Here is a 21,481-nt window from a genome sequence, read left to right as displayed (position 1 = left end):
CCATTTTGGTGTTAAAACGGACTTTAATCTTTACTATAATATAGATCTTTTTATGATTGGTACTACTGATGTTACAATTAAATTACATGTAGCGACTGAACTTAAATTTGCAATAAGAAAGCATAAAAAAGAAAAAGATATTCCGTTTTTCCGCTGCTTATGTTAGACTATTCGCAATTTGTTCTTATTTTGTATCGATTTACAGAAGTATCGATAAATTAAGTTAGATTTTGATTTAAAAAGGGTTGAGAACCCCTGTGTTATTTAAAATTTTATGCTATTAAGACTCGTTTTTACATGACAATAGAAATAATGACTTTCATTATGGTAAAAGTTCATGACAGCGTAATAGTCTTTCCCTCCATTTTCATCCACTAACATTGCTGTTGAACTGCCCATGTGCATTGATTAAATATTTTTAAATTATCATACAAGAAAAATATCAAATAAAAAAGTAAATTCAACTTATTTTAATTGGAATTAATTATAATTATAAGAACAGCGAGACTAGGGAAATTATAACGCCTTTGTTCAACGGTAACGAGTTAGGAAATTAAAACAACATGGCGGCACGCTGGAATAATTCCTTAGATCGGTACGTTGTCTATGTTACTAACGATAACCTCTGATCGCTGCATAAACATAGTTTTATGTTCTGTCAGCTAAGTTTGTCACGTATTGAACTCATTATTTCAAGATATTCGTATAATTAATATTCACACACGTTGAAAAGAAACTGTGAGTAGTCAGTAGAAACCAAAAATATACTATTCGTAAAGTATTAACCATATCGATGGAAACAGTTCCTAAAGACTTGCGAGGATTAAGAGCTTGTTTGGTGTGTTCTCTGATTAAGGTATGTTATTCACAAACTTCGAATTATTTGACATTAATTTTATATAATATTATACGAATTACTATTTGGAACTGGTGCATATAACCTATATTATAATTCCGCCATAGACGTTTGATCAATTTGAATTTGATGGTTGTGACAATTGCGATGAATTCTTGCGAATGAAAAATAATAAGGACAATGTTTTTGACTGCACAAGTTCCAATTTCGATGGGTAAGTTATTTGAGGAGTAAAAAACATAAAACAGCAATTCATTGTAACTGTCAACTTTTTAAAAATCTTTTCTTATGTACCATTTTTAGTATGATTGCTGCAATGAGTCCTGAGGACAGTTGGGTCAGCAAGTGGCAAAGAATAAGTAAGTAACAAATTCATATCTGAACTCATTAAGTTAAGGTTAAGCAAGAGAAACATTGTTACTTTATTCTTGTATACCTTTACAAAATTATAACAGTTACATTCTTATAGTAAATCATAATATAAAATGTTACCCTCTGTCCAACATTATCTTGACATTCAAAATTTCATAACATTTCTTCGAGCACCTAATAAATGAATTTCTATTTTTTTCTTTAATTCTTATTTTTGGCAATGCAAATGACAATGTGAATCACGTTTTGCATTACGCTTGTAAGTGTATTTGAAGGTGGCATTTTGTACAAGTTTTGAAGCCGATATTTTGATACAAACAATGCGCGTTAATACAAAACAATGCAGCATGTATATTTGCAATTTAATAAGTTCATTTGCCTCTGAGATTCTTTGTTAAATACTATAATACATTTATACAGAACTTTTACTAATATGTATGACTGTATGTATAATTATTAAGGAACATGCTCATGTGCGTACACAAGATTTTATCTTTACATGTTTTAATTTTGTATATATTTTGCAATAATTTTTATATATTATTTTCCATTGTTTTATGGTTTTTTAAATTAAGATAAACGAAAATTAAAATTTCCTTGCCAGTTATAACACGTTTATTATTATAATCGAGATTCATTTTTTCCTTCAGATCGATTTTGTAAGGGTGTATATGCGATATCAGTATCAGGGCGATTACCAGCAGGTGTTATAAGAGAGATGAAAAGCAGAGGAATAGTATATAGACCACGCGATACAAGTCAACGATAATTTTGAACTTGTAAATGTAAGAACACTACTATACTTTATTGTAATATCATATAATAGAATAATGTTTTAGTTTTTATCTCGCGTTGGAAATTCGTTATGAATTTTATAAGATTTTCTCGAAAATATTACCTCGATTTGATTGATATGAACTTTTGTTCAGGTTTAAGAATTCCCTTCTATTCCTTTTCAACCTTTTGTTTTACTACACTTAAGATTTTGCAAGTTTTCTCTGTAATTTACTTTCACCCTATTCAAATGGACTATATATTAATATTTCCTTCTAACCTTTTCACTGTCTGTACAATATTTTCGAACGAACTAATCAGTAATATCTTGAAAATGTTCAAATTTAAAGAATATATACAACTTACATGGAATTCATTCTCCCATATCATACATATGCTCGTTTTTTTTTTAATTTTTTTCTTTTTAATTCTGTGTTCTTATTACGCAATAAATATTTCAAAATGTCAATGTTTGATTTTCTAATTATTAGTGAAATGTAAAGTTAGTCTGTTCTTGTTTTCTACAAATCCTTCATGTAATAAGTTAATGTGTGTACATTAAAAATTTACGAACGTAAATTTCTTTTTTCCTTATGCAGATCAGTATCAAATATGATTGTTACCTGGACATATGTTCGAGTGAGTATAGAAAGACGGATGCCGCATCACTGGCAAATGACTATTCACACAATTAAGCCATAAGTTAGCACAAGTAACGTGATAATTATTTTCATTATATACTATCCTGCCACTAGTAATAACCGTTAAACAAAGTGAGCAACAAATGGCTTCTCCTTGATGCAAAGGCCAAGCTGGTAGTTCCGTAACGATCTAGAATTTTGTATAAGATCTGTATAAGATTTCTACATGCATTAGTTTCTTAAATTTTTATAACAAAAATTATTAAAAAATTCAAAAATTATTTTATATTAATGACTCTATAACAGTATTATTTCTTACCGGTATATTTGCATAAAATGGTTCCATTTCCGCCCAAATCCGGTCAATATCCATTAGCAATTCGTCGAATCCTACTATGTTGATATCCATTTCTTTATATGAAAAATTAACACGCCTACAAACAGCCGCGACTTCGGCTAAGTCTGAAATCAAGGATATTTAAAAATAACACAAACAAACGAGTAAATTCCTGTAATGTTACTTACTGCAAAGGAAGTTATATCCTTGTACTGAATTTAAAACTTCGTGCAACACAAGTTCGGAATTAATACTTGTAAATATATTTGCAGCTACTTGTAACAATAATACACAGCTTTCCATGTATTGCTTCCATTCCCAATATTCGGCCTGTGAATACAAATAGATTGTCTTTTATTATGGTCTACAATTATTCTGTGTAATACAATGAATACATTATACATATATAATGTATTCTTTGTATTGTGTAGAAAAGAATAATTTAAAAACCTGATGTGTGGTATCTGCTATTTGCTCATCTTCCACACTTGAAGGTAAGAAAGACTTAAGATCTAAACTAGGCACAGATCCTGATCGAGTCAGTGCATTTGGTGCAACATTCATGAATTCTATACTATTAATTGATATGGCGTCTTCCTTCTGAAGAACTTTTCCTTAAATTAAAAAAAAAAAAGAAACAAACATCGTTGCGATACTGTTTATAACGCAATGAACAAAATTAAATAGTATGAATAATATTATTTACCCGTTTCTAATGACCGTTCTTCTACCGTATCCTCAAGCTTAAGATTGTCAAACGATTCAGAAATTTCTGGCACGAAATTGAAATCTTCCGTATTCGCGTTACCGTTGTTAGATTTAAATTCAAAATCTGTAAGTATGTCAGTGTCTAAAGTATTTGTGTCTGGAGTATTAGTAGCAGGCTGTTCTGCAGATACAAATTCTCCAAACTCGTCGGTCGATTGATTGTTACAACTTGCGTTTAAATCTGGTTCTGTGGACACAGTTGTTTCTTGAACCAATGCGCGCAAGGCACTATATTTATCTTCGACAAGCTGGAGACTCATGAGGTCCTGCTGAGTAGGTTGTAATGTTCCTGTTGAAACCTTTGGATATTTAAATATTTGATATTAAAAAATGGAACCAAACAATACTTACAAATAGCATGATTTATTAATGCTATAATACCTTTTCTGACCATTCTAATTTGTTCAATACATCTTTATCATTGGTTAAATTCATAATTTCTGTATTTGTATGATCTTTTACATTTTCACTATGGTCCTTGGGCGGATCATTGTTTCTTATCACTGTATCCTTAAGTATTACTGTTTTAGATTGATTCTTTATTGTACATTTAGGAAATATTTCTGGTGAAGAATCTAGTGTAGGCTGATCTTTATTCTGAGGCATTGCATTTAAAGGTGCAGATGTAACCCGCGTTTGAATAGCACCATGCACAGATTTAGCATTAATGTTATTTTTCTTTGACTTTTCCACGGGTTTCTTAACACCTAAATTGTGATTCGCGAGTCTGCTGCCGATAGCCGAGCCTTGTTTAGTATCCCAAATGGGAACACTAGGAATGTTAGGAATCGGAGCGCTTTGAAAATCAGAAAAGTCATCGCATGTATCTGCTGTGGATGAATGCTTAGAATCTAACTGAGAGCGATTAATTTGCTTTCCTTCTTTGAATACATTATTTAAATCCCACACTGCATTAGAAGAGGCATGAGATTTATTATCAAAACATGAAACTTTTCCAGGTACGTTGTTTGTCGTTTGTGTATTTAAGTCCGAAGATATGATTTCATGTTGCAATTTTGTCTTTCCTTTAATGTCCACAGAATATCTTCCATCTGGACCAAGGAAATTAACTTCCGTGTTTTCGTTAAAGCTTTGAAATTTAGCTGCAGAATTCAATTGAGTGACAGGTTGTAGTTTCATTAAACATTCGATATTTAAGTACGGAGTAGGTGGAAATGGAAGTAAATGTAATATATCTAGACTGTTGAAATTATAAGAAGCCTGTGCTGCAGCAACAAGAGCAAGAACAATGTATAGTTCTTGCTCCGTGAGTTGACCAGCATACTTTTGATTCGCCAAGTTCCATATGTGACCAAGAACTTCTGTGGATAGTTGACTAGTGAGCAACAATGGAAAGACTTTGTTGGTGTCGACGAGCAGCTCTATTTGCATTCCATTTGATCTGACCTTATCCTCTCGCACTGCTTCCCATACCATCTTATAGATTGGTGGTAAAGTAGTGGAATTAGTCCACAGCCAAGTCGGCAATTGATTCAGTCTTTTATCCATGTGAGCTTTGTTCATCGTTAATAAGTAATCCTTGGGCCGAGCTTTTGCTATGACGAGTTTAAGTTACGTGAACTCGTCGAGGAGAATAATTTCATCCTTCAGCTTACTACCTTGGTACATACATCAAAGTGAACACTATAAACATCTCACTCGTTTACGTGGTAATTTCAACACTCGCGCGTGTCACTGCGTCGCGTTCGTCGTTAATAGTTCTCATTGCGAAAGCTTGCGAAAAAATAGCAAGGCTTCTTTGATCAGACGGTGAAATCAGATCTATGAATTCGAGATAAAAGGGGGCAATTGCGTGGCATAGAATTTGACACTTCAGGTGCCACCGGATGACCACTGGACGATGTCCTATCACGAAGGCCGATCCGCGACAAGTGCGATGAAGTTCGTTCAAAATTCGGGTTTAAGGTGCTTTACAGCCTGTTCACAAGATATGGTTTATTTACCGATTTGATCATTTTACCGAATCGAATTGAAAGCAACGTTCGCACAGTTCCATATCTGCACCAAAAATTTAACTTTTACGCGTGTAGATACGTCTATTTCCTGTTTATTTGTCCATTCTGCTATTTACATTTCGAGAAGATCGACGTATTATCCTCGTCGTTCAATTTCTCGAAATCTTCTTTCAGTATAAAACAAATTTATTGCCATGCAGACTCTTCCGCAGTTTTACCTTTATAGAAATTTAATAATTTATCCCATATAGCGGGTCTTTATTCTACAAGTTTCATTAGTAATTCTGAATTCATTCGTATTATGCATTTGGCTCGAACTCTACCACACACATACAAGTGACCCAGCAATCGTAGTACAACCGGAAAGCAAACAATTTTTCGTGAAAAAACCAATCGAAAATCTAGAATACAATTTTTTGTAACACTTCCCGTTATCGAGAAAAACAATTTTGAAAATTGTAGGATCTGGTTGCGATTGTAGTATACACGATTAATCGCGAGTCTGTAACACAGCTATGTATTGTAACGTGACAATATTTTGGACAATTTCTTTAATATAATTATACTTAGAAAGCGTCGTATCTTGATTTAAGGATCCATTTTAATCAATTATAGTTTATACTGAAATACGTTATATCGAGACTTACGAAATAACTCTGACAATCTATTGGATACGCTTGTACGCAATAAATTAGTAAGTCTTTGTACAATGAAGTTAATTTAAATATTTTTGCATATAAAGATAAGATAGTTAGTTTGTAAAGTTAATTCTATTACAAAATTGGCTAAAATTGCTATATTTTAATGTTATTGAAATCGATGAGGTGACCTATTTTCTAAATAATTACTAAATTAATTTTTCATATTGCTAAATTTTAAAGTTGTTTTATACCAGGCTACATAATTTTTAATTTGCATCTAGACGAGTTAAAATATAATTTTATTGTTTCTGCCATTGTATCGAATCAACAAAACATCCCTAGATATAGCGACGCATCGACTAACGAACCAATGAAACTTCAGTTATACGACAAGCTTCGTTTACATTCAACTTCAGTTGCTCGTGGAACTTGTAGAATGACGCACGTATGCTTGTTTACGCGTTTACCGAAATCGTGAATAAGTTGCGTTACGAGAAAAGAGGTTGGAATCAGTTATACAAAAACAGAAAATCGAATTTTAAGGTACGTTAATCATTTCTCGATGATTTGTGTGGCTTCGATATTTCGGTTTAGAAATCACATACATGTTTTCTTTTTAGGTGAGTTCGTAAGCATCGAATATCGTCAAATTTAACTGAAAGTTGCGTCGAGTGCGTGTTTACAATGTCAACGGACTTTTATATACGCTACTACGTCGGTCACAAGGGAAAATTCGGTCATGAATTTCTCGAGTTCGAATTCAGACCAGACGGTAAATTGCGATACGCTAACAATTCGAATTACAAAAACGACACTATGATTCGAAAAGAAGCGTACGTTCATCAGTGTGTGATGGAGGAACTGAAAAGGATTATTCAGGATTCCGAAATTATGCAGGAAGATGACTCTCTGTGGCCGCAGCCAGATCGTGTCGGACGTCAGGAGTTAGAGATTGTAATTGGGGATGAACATATATCGTTTACAACCTCAAAGACTGGTTCTCTGTTGGATGTGAATCAGTCACGCGATCCAGAGGGGCTACGTTGCTTCTATTATCTTGTACAGGATCTCAAGTGTTTAGTATTCTCTCTTATAGGACTTCATTTCAAAATAAAACCTATATAAATATGTATAATTATATTACAATCCACTTCAGGTTTACGTAAATCTAATGTAATTACTTGACTGTAAGGAAATATATGATAATTTTTAATTAGCTTTGCATTTACTTTCTTTGTTAATACTAGAAGGGATAAGGAGATACAGAGTTTCTATTGTAACATTTATTTTGTGAATGTATCTAAGAAACCTGTCCATGATATGTATTTTATTCAAGTAAAAAAATGATTGATAAAAGATATAAAGTAGTTACAAAGAATTTGAATGACTCACTTTACCTAATCATATTAAACGAAGACTAATTTGAATGAAATAGTTCGTTGTATTTATTAATAGGATATTTTGTGGAAATAGGTAATTATAGGTTATAATTTTCTAATTATTATACTAGAAATCTAAACGAATTTCAGAATATTTATACTTTTAATTCATTACGTTGTATTCGTTATTTTATTACTTCTCAATTAAAGTACACAATTCTTATCTTATTCTTCTTTGAATTTCATTCTGTCTGTAAGAAATGTTCTTTAAATTTTAGGTCGAATGCAATGTAGTATTTTCGATGTTACTTCGTGAATCATATTGTAATAATAGTTTATTATTTGTTACAGAAATAAAATGTCTTCAGGAGATGATGAATCTATCAATCAAAATGACTCTGAGAACATTGAACGAGTTGTTGCAGATGCTGTTCATTCAAGATTTCGACCAGCTGAAGTGCACTGTGAGATATGTAATGTGAACATTGTTGGAAACTATTCTGCTATTGATAGACACTTTCAACCTTCTCATCCATCTAAGGAATACTGTACTTACTGTAAGGGCAAAGTATTTGTTTATCTACTAATACCAGTTGATGACTCTATAGAGCAACCAAAGACAGCCGTTTTTCATAAGTGCAATAAGTCATAAAATACATTACGTATAAGTTTAATTCTTAAGTGCAATTACTAAAAAAAAAGGTACAAAGAATTTCTTTATACATTCATATTTTTATTTAAAAAATATTTTTTATACATTTTTTCTACATTTCTGTTGGTACAATATAAAATATAATAAAGAGCAACTGTATAAAGTATGACAATAAGTAACTGTGAATAGAAATCTCTTTAAAATTATAGAAGCAATTCTCAAACAAGAAATTTATAAATGATGTAATTCAATATGGAATTATATTTAAAAGACATTATTTTTATATGTTTAACACCAGTAATAATATATGTTTGAACTCATGACTATGTTCAAATTTATTCTAGATACGAAATTACATTTGTACATAGCTTAAGCTTGTTTTCATACAAGTAATATATTAGTATACATAAGACACGTTCTTAGCATTCTTGTAATTATATCTAAAATAACTGTACAAAATATATTATTTTACATCAGTTTGTAATAGCTTTGAATTTATAAATTGTACTATGACAGGTAATTTCTTGCAACATTATTAACGACTGTTTAAACAATAAGAAAGAACACATAATTTAAATAAGAAATAGATTAATACTGAAATTCTATGGGATTGTTGTGGAAAGTTGGAAATAAATATAATTGAATGTTAGAAAATATTTTTCATATAATATATATGTCTTTCTATAAGATTTTCAAAGCTTTCACGGCTAGGGCTGTGGCAGGTGATCTTGATTGAGACCAGTGTGGCCGAAAAAAATAAGCTGAATCCCATTTTTAAGAAGTGAGGAAACATGACGCGGGGGTCCACTAGATCTCATACCGTGCGGTATAGTGGGAGAAACTACAAGGCAATAGGAATACTCGTTGTTTCTTCCATTACTGCACTCGATGCGAGGTAGCGAAGGTCTCGCGTCATGCTTTCTCTCACTTTTCAAGAATGAGATTTAACTTATTTTTCTGGCTGCGCTGGTTGAAGCTATCTGCAATATTGATGAAATGTCTTCTTTCTATACATCAAAAAAATAAGTCTACATCCTTTTATTAGTTTATAAAAATGTCATATTAAAGTTAGTAACGAATATATATATATAATAGAAATAATAATTGATTACTGTACCAATTAAAAAAATATCTATTTATGAATAAATTTTTATATTTAAGGGCATGTTGCAACAAATTTTAGACAAGTAGTTTAGTATTTCATAGTTAAGCTTAGTGTGCGGTACTTACAGTAGCTATTATTAGTAACGCTGAATTGCACTTTGTTAATCGTAGAATGTACAAAAGAATAATACTGTTAATATAAAACGTACAGAAATAGTGACTTTATAAGATACTTTTTCCAATTATCGAACTTTAGTTAAAAGTTGATATTTTTCACGCGTGGAATTTTTTGAATACGCTGTTCTGATTTTTGGCTGCTCCATAAAACCTTTACGTCCATTTCTGCAGTACACTATTCATTATTTGTTTTATCAAATGAATGATTTTTTAAAAACAATTGTAATCTTGTTGGATAATCTGTCATTACACCTGTTGCTCCAAGATCAAAGGCTTTTTGAAATTCCTCGTCTTTGTTCAAGACCCAAAAATAAATCTATAAACATATATTTAAACACTTTTAAATGAGTTTACAATTGATTGTTATATTGACTTACGTGTATCCCACGAGCTCTTAAATGATTGAATAAGCATGGCCTCATTAGTAGTACATTAATAACACGCACGAGTACCTTATTTAAAGGTAAAAATGTTGAATTTGGAATTCTCTGGCGCCTATGGTAACGTGATAGTTATTAATTTTATTTAATTATGCATTAATTAATGTGTTTAAGGTACCTTATATAAATGGAAGGTAGAAATATTTCCAGATGCGTTTCCTTTAGAGGCACAAATGGCAATAAACCAGTATACAAAAGAAATATTAACAAGCCTACGCGTTGCATAGAAAATAACACATTTATGTTTGGATTCTGTACAAAAAATATTATTTAGCGCTTTTATTATTTTATGACATATATTTTTTAACTGTTTAGAGTTTAGAATATTAATTAGTTACCGTTTTATAACATTTCTGTGTTATCTCATCATTAAAATTCCCCCATACTGTATATTCCTCGCGATTATATTGCTTTATTAAGTCAGACACCTTCGATATGAGTTGGTCATTATTAATTTTAATATCTATATTGATTGGCAGATTGGGAAATGCCTCGAATACTTCTTTCAAGAGAGCAAACCGTCTCTCTTCCTCCTTCTCTGGTCCAATATATTCTGCACCTGTTGAACTATAGTTTTTCAATAATTTTATTCATAATGTAATTTCTACAAATATCATTTATAATTACCTGGATCAAAATCTATTGGAAGGCACAATTTCAAAAGTGGTAGATCTTTGTAATTCACTTCAGAAATGTTCTTATTTATGCCTGTACTACGCAAAAGATTTTGATCATGAGATACAACTACTTCTCCATCTTTGGTGAGATGACAATCCAATTCTAGCATTTCTGTTCCAATTGCGACAGCTCTAAAGCAATAAATTCATTTAAATTGTATCAATTATAACAAAAAACATGGAATAATTATTCGTAGGAACATATTGTTCCTTCAAATATTGCTAGTTTTCATTGTTATTCTTATCTATTACACATTCTTGGGACAATAAATAAGCTATGACTAACCGTTTGAACGCATACATTGTATTTTCGTAGCCTTCACCTGCGCCTAAAAAAAAAAATATAACTTACAATTGAATACGTTTTCTAACATTTACAAAAATTATAGTTAATGAATTACAAAAAATTATGAAATACACCTCCCCTGTGGCTGATATGTTGACACGAAAATTTTACTTTTTTCTTTTTGTGTATTAACGTCGGATATTTAAAAAGTATCATCGACGTTAACATATAACCTCCGATTACCGAGTATAGTATCATCTTATATTAATTTGTCGTTCCTTAATTTTCCAGTATATCAACTTATGGCACTACTGTTTAATGAAATTCTAAGTATTATGCAAATAAACGCATTGAATGCCAAATTCTCAGCCAGCGACACTCGAGTATTTCCCTCGATAGTGTAACTATATGATAAATTCTGTGCATTTTGTCGTAACTGTGTATATCAACAAATACGGAATCCTATGGGTGACGTATAAAACGTTTCTGCTTTTATTACGAATTTTGGCGCGTGTACATGGAATTACTGCAAATCGTTCTAAAAAAATTACTTTTGGTTGCAGGAGTCAATTACAATCATTTTTGGTGAATAGTCATACCCTCGAATTCCTACGCACTTTCAAAAAAAAAATTCCTTACCGAAAATATAATGTATGACCAGAAAGGTTCGCTTGAAATTTCATGCGTATGTTTGAAATATCATAACTTCTGAACGGATTGGACGATTTTAATGTTTCAAAATGCAAACTACGCGTTTTTCGGTGAAGAATATGTAGAAGTTTAAAAATATTCGAAAAGTTGTTCCTTCGCAAGAATAGAAATAAAAATCATGACACATGAAAGAAAACGATATTTCATTATTATTTTCATGCAATGTTACAAAAATCAACATAATTAAATTGATTAGGAACATAATGGAATAGAAAAACAAAAAGAAAAAAAAGTTATACATAAAGTTTAATTAAAACCTATAATTGAAACAAAATAGACATGTATCTACATTCTGATTGGCACGGTGCCCGGCGGTGGGGATAATACACCGACGCTGAAGTTATAAATATGGGTCACGCTTGCTTTTGAGTCAATCCTGCAAAAACTCCGCGACTGGTCGGACGTAGCTATGAGTCAAAATCTGATTCCTTTAAACATGAACATGAGCAAAATCTATTTTTCACGTATTGAGTATAAATTTACTCAGCTGTTCATAGTCAATCGTATTAATAACATACATATGAACATGAATCACATGAATGATACAGAAATTATAATTGAACGTCAATATTGTTAATTATTTTGAACGTAATTATAATCAAGATCGATGTATCGATTGCGGTTTTTCCGGTTAACGACAACGAAAGATGTATGAAGTAGCTGTAGTAATTGTAGTCAAGATGATTTTTTCTAAACAACTTATACAGAAATATATTAACTCCTTGCACTTTTCTGAAGTTGCTAATCGCTCATATCGCAAAATATTCTCAGAGTTCAACGCGTTAAAATGAGTATTTAATAAATAGTAATTTGTTTATTGGGTAGATAAGCAGTTACAAAGTTAAGAGAGGAAATAAGAAAAACAAAACTTGGTGATTTTTCCTTTGCGCGGCATTAATCCATGTTGTCAAGCTATAATGGTCGAACGATCATCGGTTCAAAACACAATTGACATGCGATTAAGAAGCTTTGTTAAGTGTAATTTTATAAGTGATATTGCAAGTGTCATAAGCTTCTGTTAGATATATGATTGTTGGAAATTAAAGGACCGCTTGAAGCAACTTTAAAATCACCAAAAATTCAGAATCCAGATAACCTAAATAACTGTTAAATAGGTAACTATATTAACCTGTTGGACGTACGTCTTTCCCCCAGTTCGGAGCTTTTCCGAATACACCTGTCAAACGAGTTTTAAAAGCTACCTTTATAAAAATGTGTTTTCGCCAGCGTCTCTCATTCGATTGACGAGATGTCGGATTCGAATTCACCGAAAACAGATGCAAGCAGTCCGACTCTTTTAGGAAACTTACGACAATTTCGATTTCAAAAGAAACAACTGAAACCATTAAATATGTGTAAGTCTGTCATTACTTTCGATTTTCAATTTATAGGTCGATACGACCAATGTCCATGTTTTGTTGTTATTTTATCGAGAATAGATACTTACGTGATTGCTACATTTTTTCGACAAAGAGATTTTTGTCTGTTAAATTTGTATCTCGATATTAACATAAAAGTATAAAAAAAAATACTTATTTTATTTTCATTAGATACAGTAGTAGTATCAATGATTTCTTTATAGTATGATTGTATATATAAATTGTGTTTTTTAGCGGATGATGACAGTAATCTTACAAGTTCTGAAATACAGTTTCGACGTAAGGCAGTGAATGTAATTGAGGACAGCGATAGCGATGCAGGTATTCCATCAGCTAAAAATACAGGTTCTTCAGTTGACAAAGATGAGGTAACATTAATCAATTATGCATTATATTCTTAGAAAGGCTCAAAATAGATACTAAGAAATTTGTTGCGTATGTGCAGGATGTCCACAGTAACACAAATTGGAATACTGACGATGGTGATGAAGTCTCTAGAAAAATTAGAAAGAGAGGCATCAAGTCTCCTTCTAAAAAGAGTAAGAAAAAAAGAAGAAAATTGAACAATGAAGAAGACATAGATATTGATTCAGATGAAACAAATTTTAAGGACAAAGTATTTAATAGGTATGTATCCAATAATTTAGTAAGAAGTTGTAATAATTTTAGCTGTTTCTTTGTGGTGTTTATAGCGACGAAGATTCGGACATGGAAGTATCTAATGAACTTACTGGTGATAAAAAAGCAGTTTTGGAATTTATGCAAAATTCTCCTGCATCTGAATTACTTTTAATGTCTCATTGCACTCAAAAGAGGGCTAATGCTATTATAGAAGCAAGGCCGTTTGATAACTGGAGAGACTTAGTTGAAAAGTTCCAAAGCTATAAATATTTAGATACAGAGCTGTTAAATTCAGCTCAAGTGAGTAATAGAAATTATATATGTATCTTTATTATCTATCAGTACTCCATATTAACCCTTCAACTGTAGCACACTTCAACTGAAAGCTGTCCACTGTTTGTGGAATGAGAGTCGCGTTTCAATTGCAGTCACATCCTGCAGTCGCATAAGTTTTCTCGATTTACATTATTTCTAGTAACGACGCGATAGACGTTTACTAAAACCTAGTAAAAACAGGATTTCGGTATCTCGCATAGTTCCGGAAAATTCAGTGCGTTGATCAAAATGAGACACCCTGTATATGTCTTTTGCAAATGACTATTTTCTTAGGGCGTATACGTATGTCTTCCACAAGTAGAGGATCAAATTTAATAACATTACTTAAATAAAACAGGAATTATTAGCTACAAGACACGAAGTTGAAACTCTCATGAAGAAGTGTCTTCGTTTATCTACAAATATTGAAAAGGCTGTAGCTGCAGGAGCAACAGCTATTAAAAAGCAACCGAGAGGATTATCGCCAAATCTAACGTTAGCCCCGTATCAAATGGTTGGTTTGAATTGGCTGGCTGTGATGCACGCGCAAAACGTGAATGGCATTCTCGCAGACGAAATGGGTCTGGGGAAAACGATCCAAGTAATAGCCTTCCTTACATACTTGAAAGAAGCTGGTCTCAAAGATGAGAAAGATGGGCCACACTTGATAGTTGTTCCTAGTTCAACAATGGGTAAATAAACATCGTAGATTTCTTCGATTTTTCTTGTATTTCCATTAGTAATGTACGTTTACATTACGTAGAAAATTGGAATAATGAGATGGAAAAATGGTCACCCGGGTTGAAGGTTGTGCGATACTTTGGGTCTCAGGAAGAAAGGAAAGAGATGAGAATGGGATGGCGAAACGGCGATCTAGATGACGTTGACATTTTATTAACTACGTATAATTTAGTTAGCAGTACACCGGAAGAGCGGAGATTATTTCGTGTTATGCCGATACACTATGTCGTTTTTGACGAAGCTCATATGTTGAAAAATATGAGCACCATTAGATATGAAAATCTCGTTAGAATCAACGTACGTGTATTCTCGTTATGTCCATAGTTCACTTGGTTAAATAACACAAATATCATAATTATTTTGTAGGCTAAATATCGAATTCTGTTAACGGGTACTCCTCTACAAAATAATTTATTGGAATTGATGTCGCTCTTAACATTCGTAATGCCTTCGTTATTTGCTAGCAAACAAGCGGACTTGAAGAGTTTATTTGCAAAAAATGCGGTAAGTGTTAAATATAAAACTGTGGCTACTTTGGAAAACACAGTTACAAAGGATATGATATTTCACGTAATTGTGTGGATGAAATTTTAGAAGGTATCAGCAGTTAACAAAAATGGCGAACGGGCATTGTTTGAGCAGGATCAAGTTAAGAATGCAAAACAAATTATGAGGCCGTTTGTGCTTCGTCGTTTGAAAGTGGAGGTTCTTCGAGATTTGCCTGAAAAAACTGATCGTGTCATAAGGTGTCCGATGACGAAAAGACAACAGAAATTGTATACAAATTTGATCGAGGAGTTTTCGGCGGAAGCCGATCAAAGCACTGAAGTTAATGGTGTCGGGATGATGATACAGTTGAGGAAGTTGGCCAATCATCCACTATTAGCGCGAGATCAGTTTAACGAATCCAAGTTAAAAGTAAATTTAACCATTTCAATTTTTATATATTTATCGAACGAGAGTTATATTTCATCCTGCAGAATTGTGATTCTTTGCTATTTTTATGTTAGTTAATATCGGACAGACTGGCGAAAGAACATGGATATAAAGAGAAGAACGCGGATTACATATTCGACGATTTACATTGGATGTCTGATTATCAAATAAACGAATTGACAAGAACGTACAAAAGCTTAGCTGGTCTAGGTTTACAACAAGAACTAATTCCCGAAGCTGGCAAATTAAAAGTATTGGACGATTTATTACCAAAGCTACAAGAGGAAGGCCATAGAGTACTGATCTTCAGTCAATTTACAATGGTGTTGGATATTTTGGAGGAATATCTGACAATTAGAGGAAAAACGTATACAAGGTATCTTTTATAAATTGATTTTATTTCGTAATTTTAAGTTTCGTAAAGTTTTAAATATTTTGTATAAATTCGAAAATACAGATTGGATGGAAGTACACCGGTAACGGATCGACAGTTTTTGATAAATCAGTTTACGGAAGATGAAAGTATATTCATATTTTTATTATCAACAAAAGCTGGAGGTTTAGGGATCAATTTAACAACCGCGGATACGGTTATAATTCATGATATTGATTTTAACCCATACAATGATAAACAGGCAGAGGATCGATGTCACAGAGTAGGTCAGAAAAGGTATGTGATTAGAATGTGATAGTGTAAGAACTGATCGATTCATTCATAATAAAACAATTATTTTCAGACCAGTTACCATAATTAGATTATTAAGCGAAGGTACTATAGAAGAAAATATGTACGAAATAGCCAAGGATAAATTGCATCTCGAACAACAAATTACTCGTAACGAAGGTAAGTGACGTGAATTTGTGTTTTGTATATAACTCGTTGAAAATAAGAATTTGTTCGCAGAAAACGAGAGCACAGACAAAAAGGGTATACTGAAGTTACTTAAGATGACGTTAGGTTTGGAACACAATAAATCCTTATCATTGTCTGGGTCAAAGACTGCTAGGACAAGTAATGGGGTAGCAAACAACGAAGCGGATAACGACATAGAATTTAAAAATTAATCTTCTACTTAAACATATTTTTTACTAGCAGAATATTTGACAAATTTTTATATGCATCCTTAAACTTTGTGATAAAGTACTGTTACAGTTGCACAAAAAACGAGGAAGGTCCGATTTAAACAATTCTATATCGCACGTTTTTTATTTAATGGTTGCATGTACGAAACCTTCGCGAAAATGTGTACACAATTGTAATCTACGATATTTATGAATCACGAACTCAATTTATATTTTCTATACCGATTATTAAATCATTCTTGTATTTATATAAGCATATATTTAGATTCATACTTAATTTTTTATTTTTTTCTGCCTGTGTTTATGTTCGAGTATTTAATTATATATTTTTAATGTAAATCCGATGAAAATGGTTAAGACTGCACAATACTTACTAGTAACATGTAAAAGAGCAAAGACCTGAAAGTGAACAAGAAAACAGAAAATTTATGATAAAAATAGAACATAATAAGAGTGATACGTCGAAATACATATTTATTTGGTTTTACTGTATACACATTCCTCAAGAGATTACTTGATTATTGTACAAAACCATTAAAGGTATTACGCTGCTCATCAGAATTAATTTATTATCTTCTAATACATTTTTACTAAAATTCCAGTAAGATTTGTATGAAAAGAATATTAATTTAAGTAATTTGCATAATTAAATAAACGAAGAACTTTTAATTAGATGTTAACAACAATATAAACAAGTATTTCAAAATATATTATACATTTTTAATACATGCTTTGTAATTAATTTAATTGTTTGTTGATCAAATTACTGTAAATTGAACGTAAAATTATACGATTATATAAATAGATTGAATCTTGTCTGATTACCAATGTGTTTTGATTTCAGTTTCGTCTGTTGAAAAACTACGTTTTTTGTAGACTGGAAGTTGCAGCTATCAATTTTCAACTAGACTCCAAGGTTACATCTTATAATTTGTATAAACTAATCTGTCGTTACAACACGAATTCTAATCTTCATTCTATTCTATACTCTATTCTATTTACCATATATTATTCAAGTACTTTAATTAATACATTTTGATCGATTGCAATTTTATGTAGTAGATACTTGATTCGATCTAGATTCGTAATAGTTTTGTAATAATCAAATTTCGATTATTCTATTAACATATGCTGACAATAAATTCTTTGCAGTAAATTATTGTCTAAACTAATCTTTCTTGAATAGTGTTTGTTAACTCACCGAGTTTGAAATGCAAGATGAATCTGTAAAATGCTTGCAGGTGTAGTAACGTGAAAAGAGAGGGAATTCCGGTGACGTCATTCAGCTAACTTTCCCGCCTTCCACTAAGTATGTATACACGAATTATATACAATTAATGATCGTAACGTATAATCGTAATGTTACGATTACTGTTCAGTAATTGTTGCGACGAAGGGTGACGGTCGATTGTTTGCTATCGCTGATTTCCGGATGCACGTTGTACAAAAGTATGTGTGGTGTTCGTTGAGTTCTATTTGAGTGTTCTCGATGAATGTTTAGATGTGTTATACAATTTATGGACATAACTTTCAGACGACACGTTTATCGAGACAAATTACTCGGTAATTATCATGTGATATCAATACTGTGTACCATTAAAAAAATACTGTAATTAATACTGTTCTTTGTATTTGGGGGTTTTTCCCGTTTAGCCAATCTTAGACGCGAATCAAAAACCATATATTACTATGATCGGAATCTATAGTTGTGGAATGTCGTCGTCGGAAAGTTCAGAAAGTCAGGAAAATTCCTGTGACATTACCTGAATAAACTTACCGCCGTCTATCGACGTAATGTTAACCATTGGATGGAAATATTCGATGATAGTCGTATATAATAATCGTATAATGCAAATATTAGAAGGGCAAGTAAATGATTATAACCAGACCTTAATAATTCTATTCGTGGTTCACTAAATTGCCGTAAGGAAACGAGAGTCACAGCGGTAGAGTAGTTAAGTAACATAATGAGTTATTATTTAATAGCCTTGAAAGGCCAAAACATGTAACGTCCACCGAAGAGTATTTGAGAATCTCGAATCTCGAATCGAGTCATTTTTTGTATATGTAACAAAGGGAATCACATTTCATAATTTTGATGGTACTTGAAATCGTTAATTTCCTTGGAAATTTCGAGAATCGAAAGTGCAAAGTTGTGGTTAGGTAGCAAAACAATAATCGACTGAACCTCACCCTTTACTTTTTCTATTCTTTTGTACCTGTGTTTAATTCTTCTTTTTTCCTCGTTATGGGCGAATAGAATCGTTAAATAAATACAAAATAGAAAAATACGTCCTTTCGAATAGAAGTTACGTTAATATTCGGCGTATAATAAGAACAATGCGCCGTAATCTTCTATTTACACAGTAATTTACATACGTAGATATATATTATATATATTTACATTTGTTTAAAGAAAGCTTAAGAAAACCAATTTCATCATTTCATTGACACTTTAGATTTACAGGTTCCCCATTTCGCGAAAATATTATGATCATGTTTTCATTTATTTATAAAGTGAGTCATAATATTATTGGCACACATTACAGAAATTAATTATTTTAATGTTTCGTAGGGTACCCTTGCAGTAGAGACACTAGAGACCAAAATAAGACGAAAATCAAAAATACCAATTTGTTGATGAAGGCTTCGTTAAACAGTTATTAACGTTTAAAGTTCCGACCGTACTGAATTTTTTTCTCGAAAGTGCGTAGGATTTTGGGGGTATATCTATTCACCAAAAATAATTGTAATTGACCCCCGCAACCGAAAATAATTTTTTCAGAACGATTTGAAATTTTTTTTTTTCGTCGAAAAATTTAGGCACCTACCCCCTGTCGATTCTTCTTAAAAATTCCTTTTTCATTTTTAGTAATTTTGTTTGACGCCCTACAGAAAAGTTGTCTAATACTTTTTTGTAGGTACCCATGAGCTCTACTTCAGAAAAAAGTTTCATTGAAATATATTCACAATTGTAGGAGTTACGGTTGTTTGAAAATTGGACTATTTTTATGGGGTTTTTCTCATTTTGCGGGGTCAAGGACCAACTTTTCGAACATTTTTGCGATTTGTACATATTCTCCACCAAAATACGCGTAGTTTGCTTTTTTAAACATTAAAATCGTCCAATCCGTTCAGAAGTTATGACGTTTTAAAGATTCGCATGAAAATTCGGGCAGACATTTCAGGCCTCAGATTATATTTTCGGTAAGGAATTTTTTTCTCGAAACTGAGTAGGATTTCGGGGGCATGTCTGTTGACCAAAAATGCTTGCAATTGACCCCTGCAACTAAAAATAATTTTTCCAAAACGATTCGAAAGTTTTTTTCACCCAAAACTTTCAGCACTTATTCGAATTTTTTTCTCGAAACTGCGTAGGATTTCGGGGGTATGTCTATTGACCAAAAATAATTGTAATTGACCCCCGCAACCGAAAATAATTTTTCCAGAACGATTTGAAATTTTTGAATTTAATTGTTAATAACTTTTTAACGAAGCCTCCATTAACAAATTGGTATTTTTGATTTTCGTCTTATTTTGGCCTCTAGAATCCTCTATTAAAATTTTTAGTGACCGAACACCCTGTATAATAGCCTCTTAAAAAATTTACTCTTCATGTTCCAATCGCTTTCTGCGTTTGTCAATAATTTTATGGCTCATCGTATACTGTTTTCTTTTTTTACATTTTTTCGTGTCATTGGTCAATGTTACATTCAATAGGAAATTATGGAAACGGGAGAAGGAGTCTTTGATTGGAGAAGGACAACGTTCGACGAAAAGATTAAAGGAAGCGACTACCCGGATCTGGAAGTTTCTCCGTTCTTCTTCTCGCATCTTGCGTTCTACATTTGTACAGAAGGTACTCGGAAACAAGAATGAATGGAGAGTAATGGATTGGCGTTATATTAGAAAAAAACACATCGCTTTATAAAAATTATTGTTTCACCCTCCACAAATTCTACGTATAGTTTTACGCGAGATTCGGGGGATACTAAATTTAAATTTACATCCTTGGTCGTTCCAATAAATTTAATTCCGTCGCGATGGGACGCCCAACTTCGTCAGATTCTTTTGCAGTGTTATCAGCAGCAGTAGGAAATTCCCTAAAATAAAAAAAGCAACGAATTAAAAGAGTGTCTCGCAAAAGGGAATTCTCATTGTTTTAAATATTAGTACGTGGTTCATAATGGATTCCGCGGCGATGACTCGCGTCATCATACCAGTTCGAGAAATTGATTTTCGATTCGACGGGAAAATTGGCGGCAATCGGTGCGCGATTCTTGTCCGTGAAACACTGAGCTAGTTTACACCGAGCGTTGGATACACGTACCAAGTACCGACTTGATTTGTATCAAACGCTCGTTGTAAATGATAGTGTATTAACAGTAGTGGATTAATCTTTAACAGGACACCAAACAAAAGTATTTTTTGGGCCCACGTCATGCGAATTTAGAAATAACCATTACAATACCGTTAATTATGATGTTTATTCGATCGAATAGTTATACAGATCAGTTTTCGTTCGTTCAACGTGAAACGTAATGTCATTTTATGACTACAAATTCTAATTTTTTATTAGAGAATAATGAATAAAATGTTTGCCTAAATTGTTACC

General features: G+C 32.2%; 5 protein-coding genes across 5 annotated transcripts; 3 read left to right on the top strand and 2 right to left on the bottom strand.

Annotated features, from left to right (window-relative positions):
* Positions 1 to 301: 301 nt before the first annotated feature.
* Spt4 (Transcription elongation factor subunit spt4) lies at positions 302 to 2,775 on the top strand. Its single transcript, XM_076770207.1, has 5 exons — positions 302 to 856; positions 964 to 1,070; positions 1,160 to 1,215; positions 1,879 to 2,013; positions 2,602 to 2,775. Exons 1-4 carry the CDS (start codon positions 794 to 796, stop codon positions 1,995 to 1,997), a joined length of 345 nt encoding a protein of 114 aa, XP_076626322.1. The 5' UTR covers positions 302 to 793; the 3' UTR covers positions 1,998 to 2,013; positions 2,602 to 2,775.
* LOC143344295 (uncharacterized) lies at positions 2,404 to 6,396 on the bottom strand. Its single transcript, XM_076770204.1, has 6 exons — positions 4,130 to 6,396; positions 3,687 to 4,047; positions 3,431 to 3,594; positions 3,169 to 3,310; positions 2,963 to 3,105; positions 2,404 to 2,833 (listed from the first exon to the last, which is right to left on the bottom strand). Exons 1-6 carry the CDS (start codon positions 5,270 to 5,272, stop codon positions 2,609 to 2,611), a joined length of 2,178 nt encoding a protein of 725 aa, XP_076626319.1. The 5' UTR covers positions 5,273 to 6,396; the 3' UTR covers positions 2,404 to 2,608.
* A 374-nt stretch (positions 6,397 to 6,770) lies between these two features.
* Positions 6,771 to 7,581, top strand: Mago (mago, exon junction complex subunit). The gene is made up of 2 exons (XM_076770206.1): positions 6,771 to 6,908; positions 6,986 to 7,581. The coding sequence occupies exon 2, from the start codon at positions 7,050 to 7,052 to the stop codon at positions 7,488 to 7,490; it is 441 nt and encodes a 146-aa protein (XP_076626321.1). The 5' UTR covers positions 6,771 to 6,908; positions 6,986 to 7,049; the 3' UTR covers positions 7,491 to 7,581.
* A 2,271-nt stretch (positions 7,582 to 9,852) lies between these two features.
* On the bottom strand, positions 9,853 to 11,525 carry LOC143344296 (lysophospholipase D GDPD1). The gene is made up of 7 exons (XM_076770205.1): positions 11,215 to 11,525; positions 11,081 to 11,123; positions 10,745 to 10,926; positions 10,456 to 10,676; positions 10,236 to 10,369; positions 10,055 to 10,172; positions 9,853 to 9,993 (listed from the first exon to the last, which is right to left on the bottom strand). The coding sequence occupies exons 1-7, from the start codon at positions 11,336 to 11,338 to the stop codon at positions 9,853 to 9,855; spliced, it is 963 nt and encodes a 320-aa protein (XP_076626320.1). The 5' UTR covers positions 11,339 to 11,525.
* Positions 11,526 to 12,185: 660 nt separating this feature from the next.
* On the top strand, positions 12,186 to 17,827 carry Etl1 (SWI/SNF-related, matrix-associated actin-dependent regulator of chromatin, subfamily a, containing DEAD/H box 1). Its single transcript, XM_076770991.1, has 13 exons — positions 12,186 to 12,906; positions 13,019 to 13,146; positions 13,405 to 13,538; positions 13,616 to 13,797; positions 13,863 to 14,091; positions 14,465 to 14,798; positions 14,870 to 15,144; positions 15,214 to 15,351; positions 15,442 to 15,765; positions 15,858 to 16,159; positions 16,241 to 16,453; positions 16,521 to 16,627; positions 16,688 to 17,827. The coding sequence occupies exons 2-13, from the start codon at positions 13,041 to 13,043 to the stop codon at positions 16,846 to 16,848; spliced, it is 2,505 nt and encodes an 834-aa protein (XP_076627106.1). The 5' UTR covers positions 12,186 to 12,906; positions 13,019 to 13,040; the 3' UTR covers positions 16,849 to 17,827.
* Positions 17,828 to 21,481: the final 3,654 nt, after the last annotated feature.

This window comes from Colletes latitarsis, chromosome 8, assembly GCF_051014445.1.
Source record: "Colletes latitarsis isolate SP2378_abdomen chromosome 8, iyColLati1, whole genome shotgun sequence".
Lineage (NCBI taxonomy): Eukaryota > Metazoa > Arthropoda > Insecta > Hymenoptera > Colletidae > Colletes > Colletes latitarsis.
This window is presented reverse-complemented; position numbering and strand designations above follow the sequence as displayed.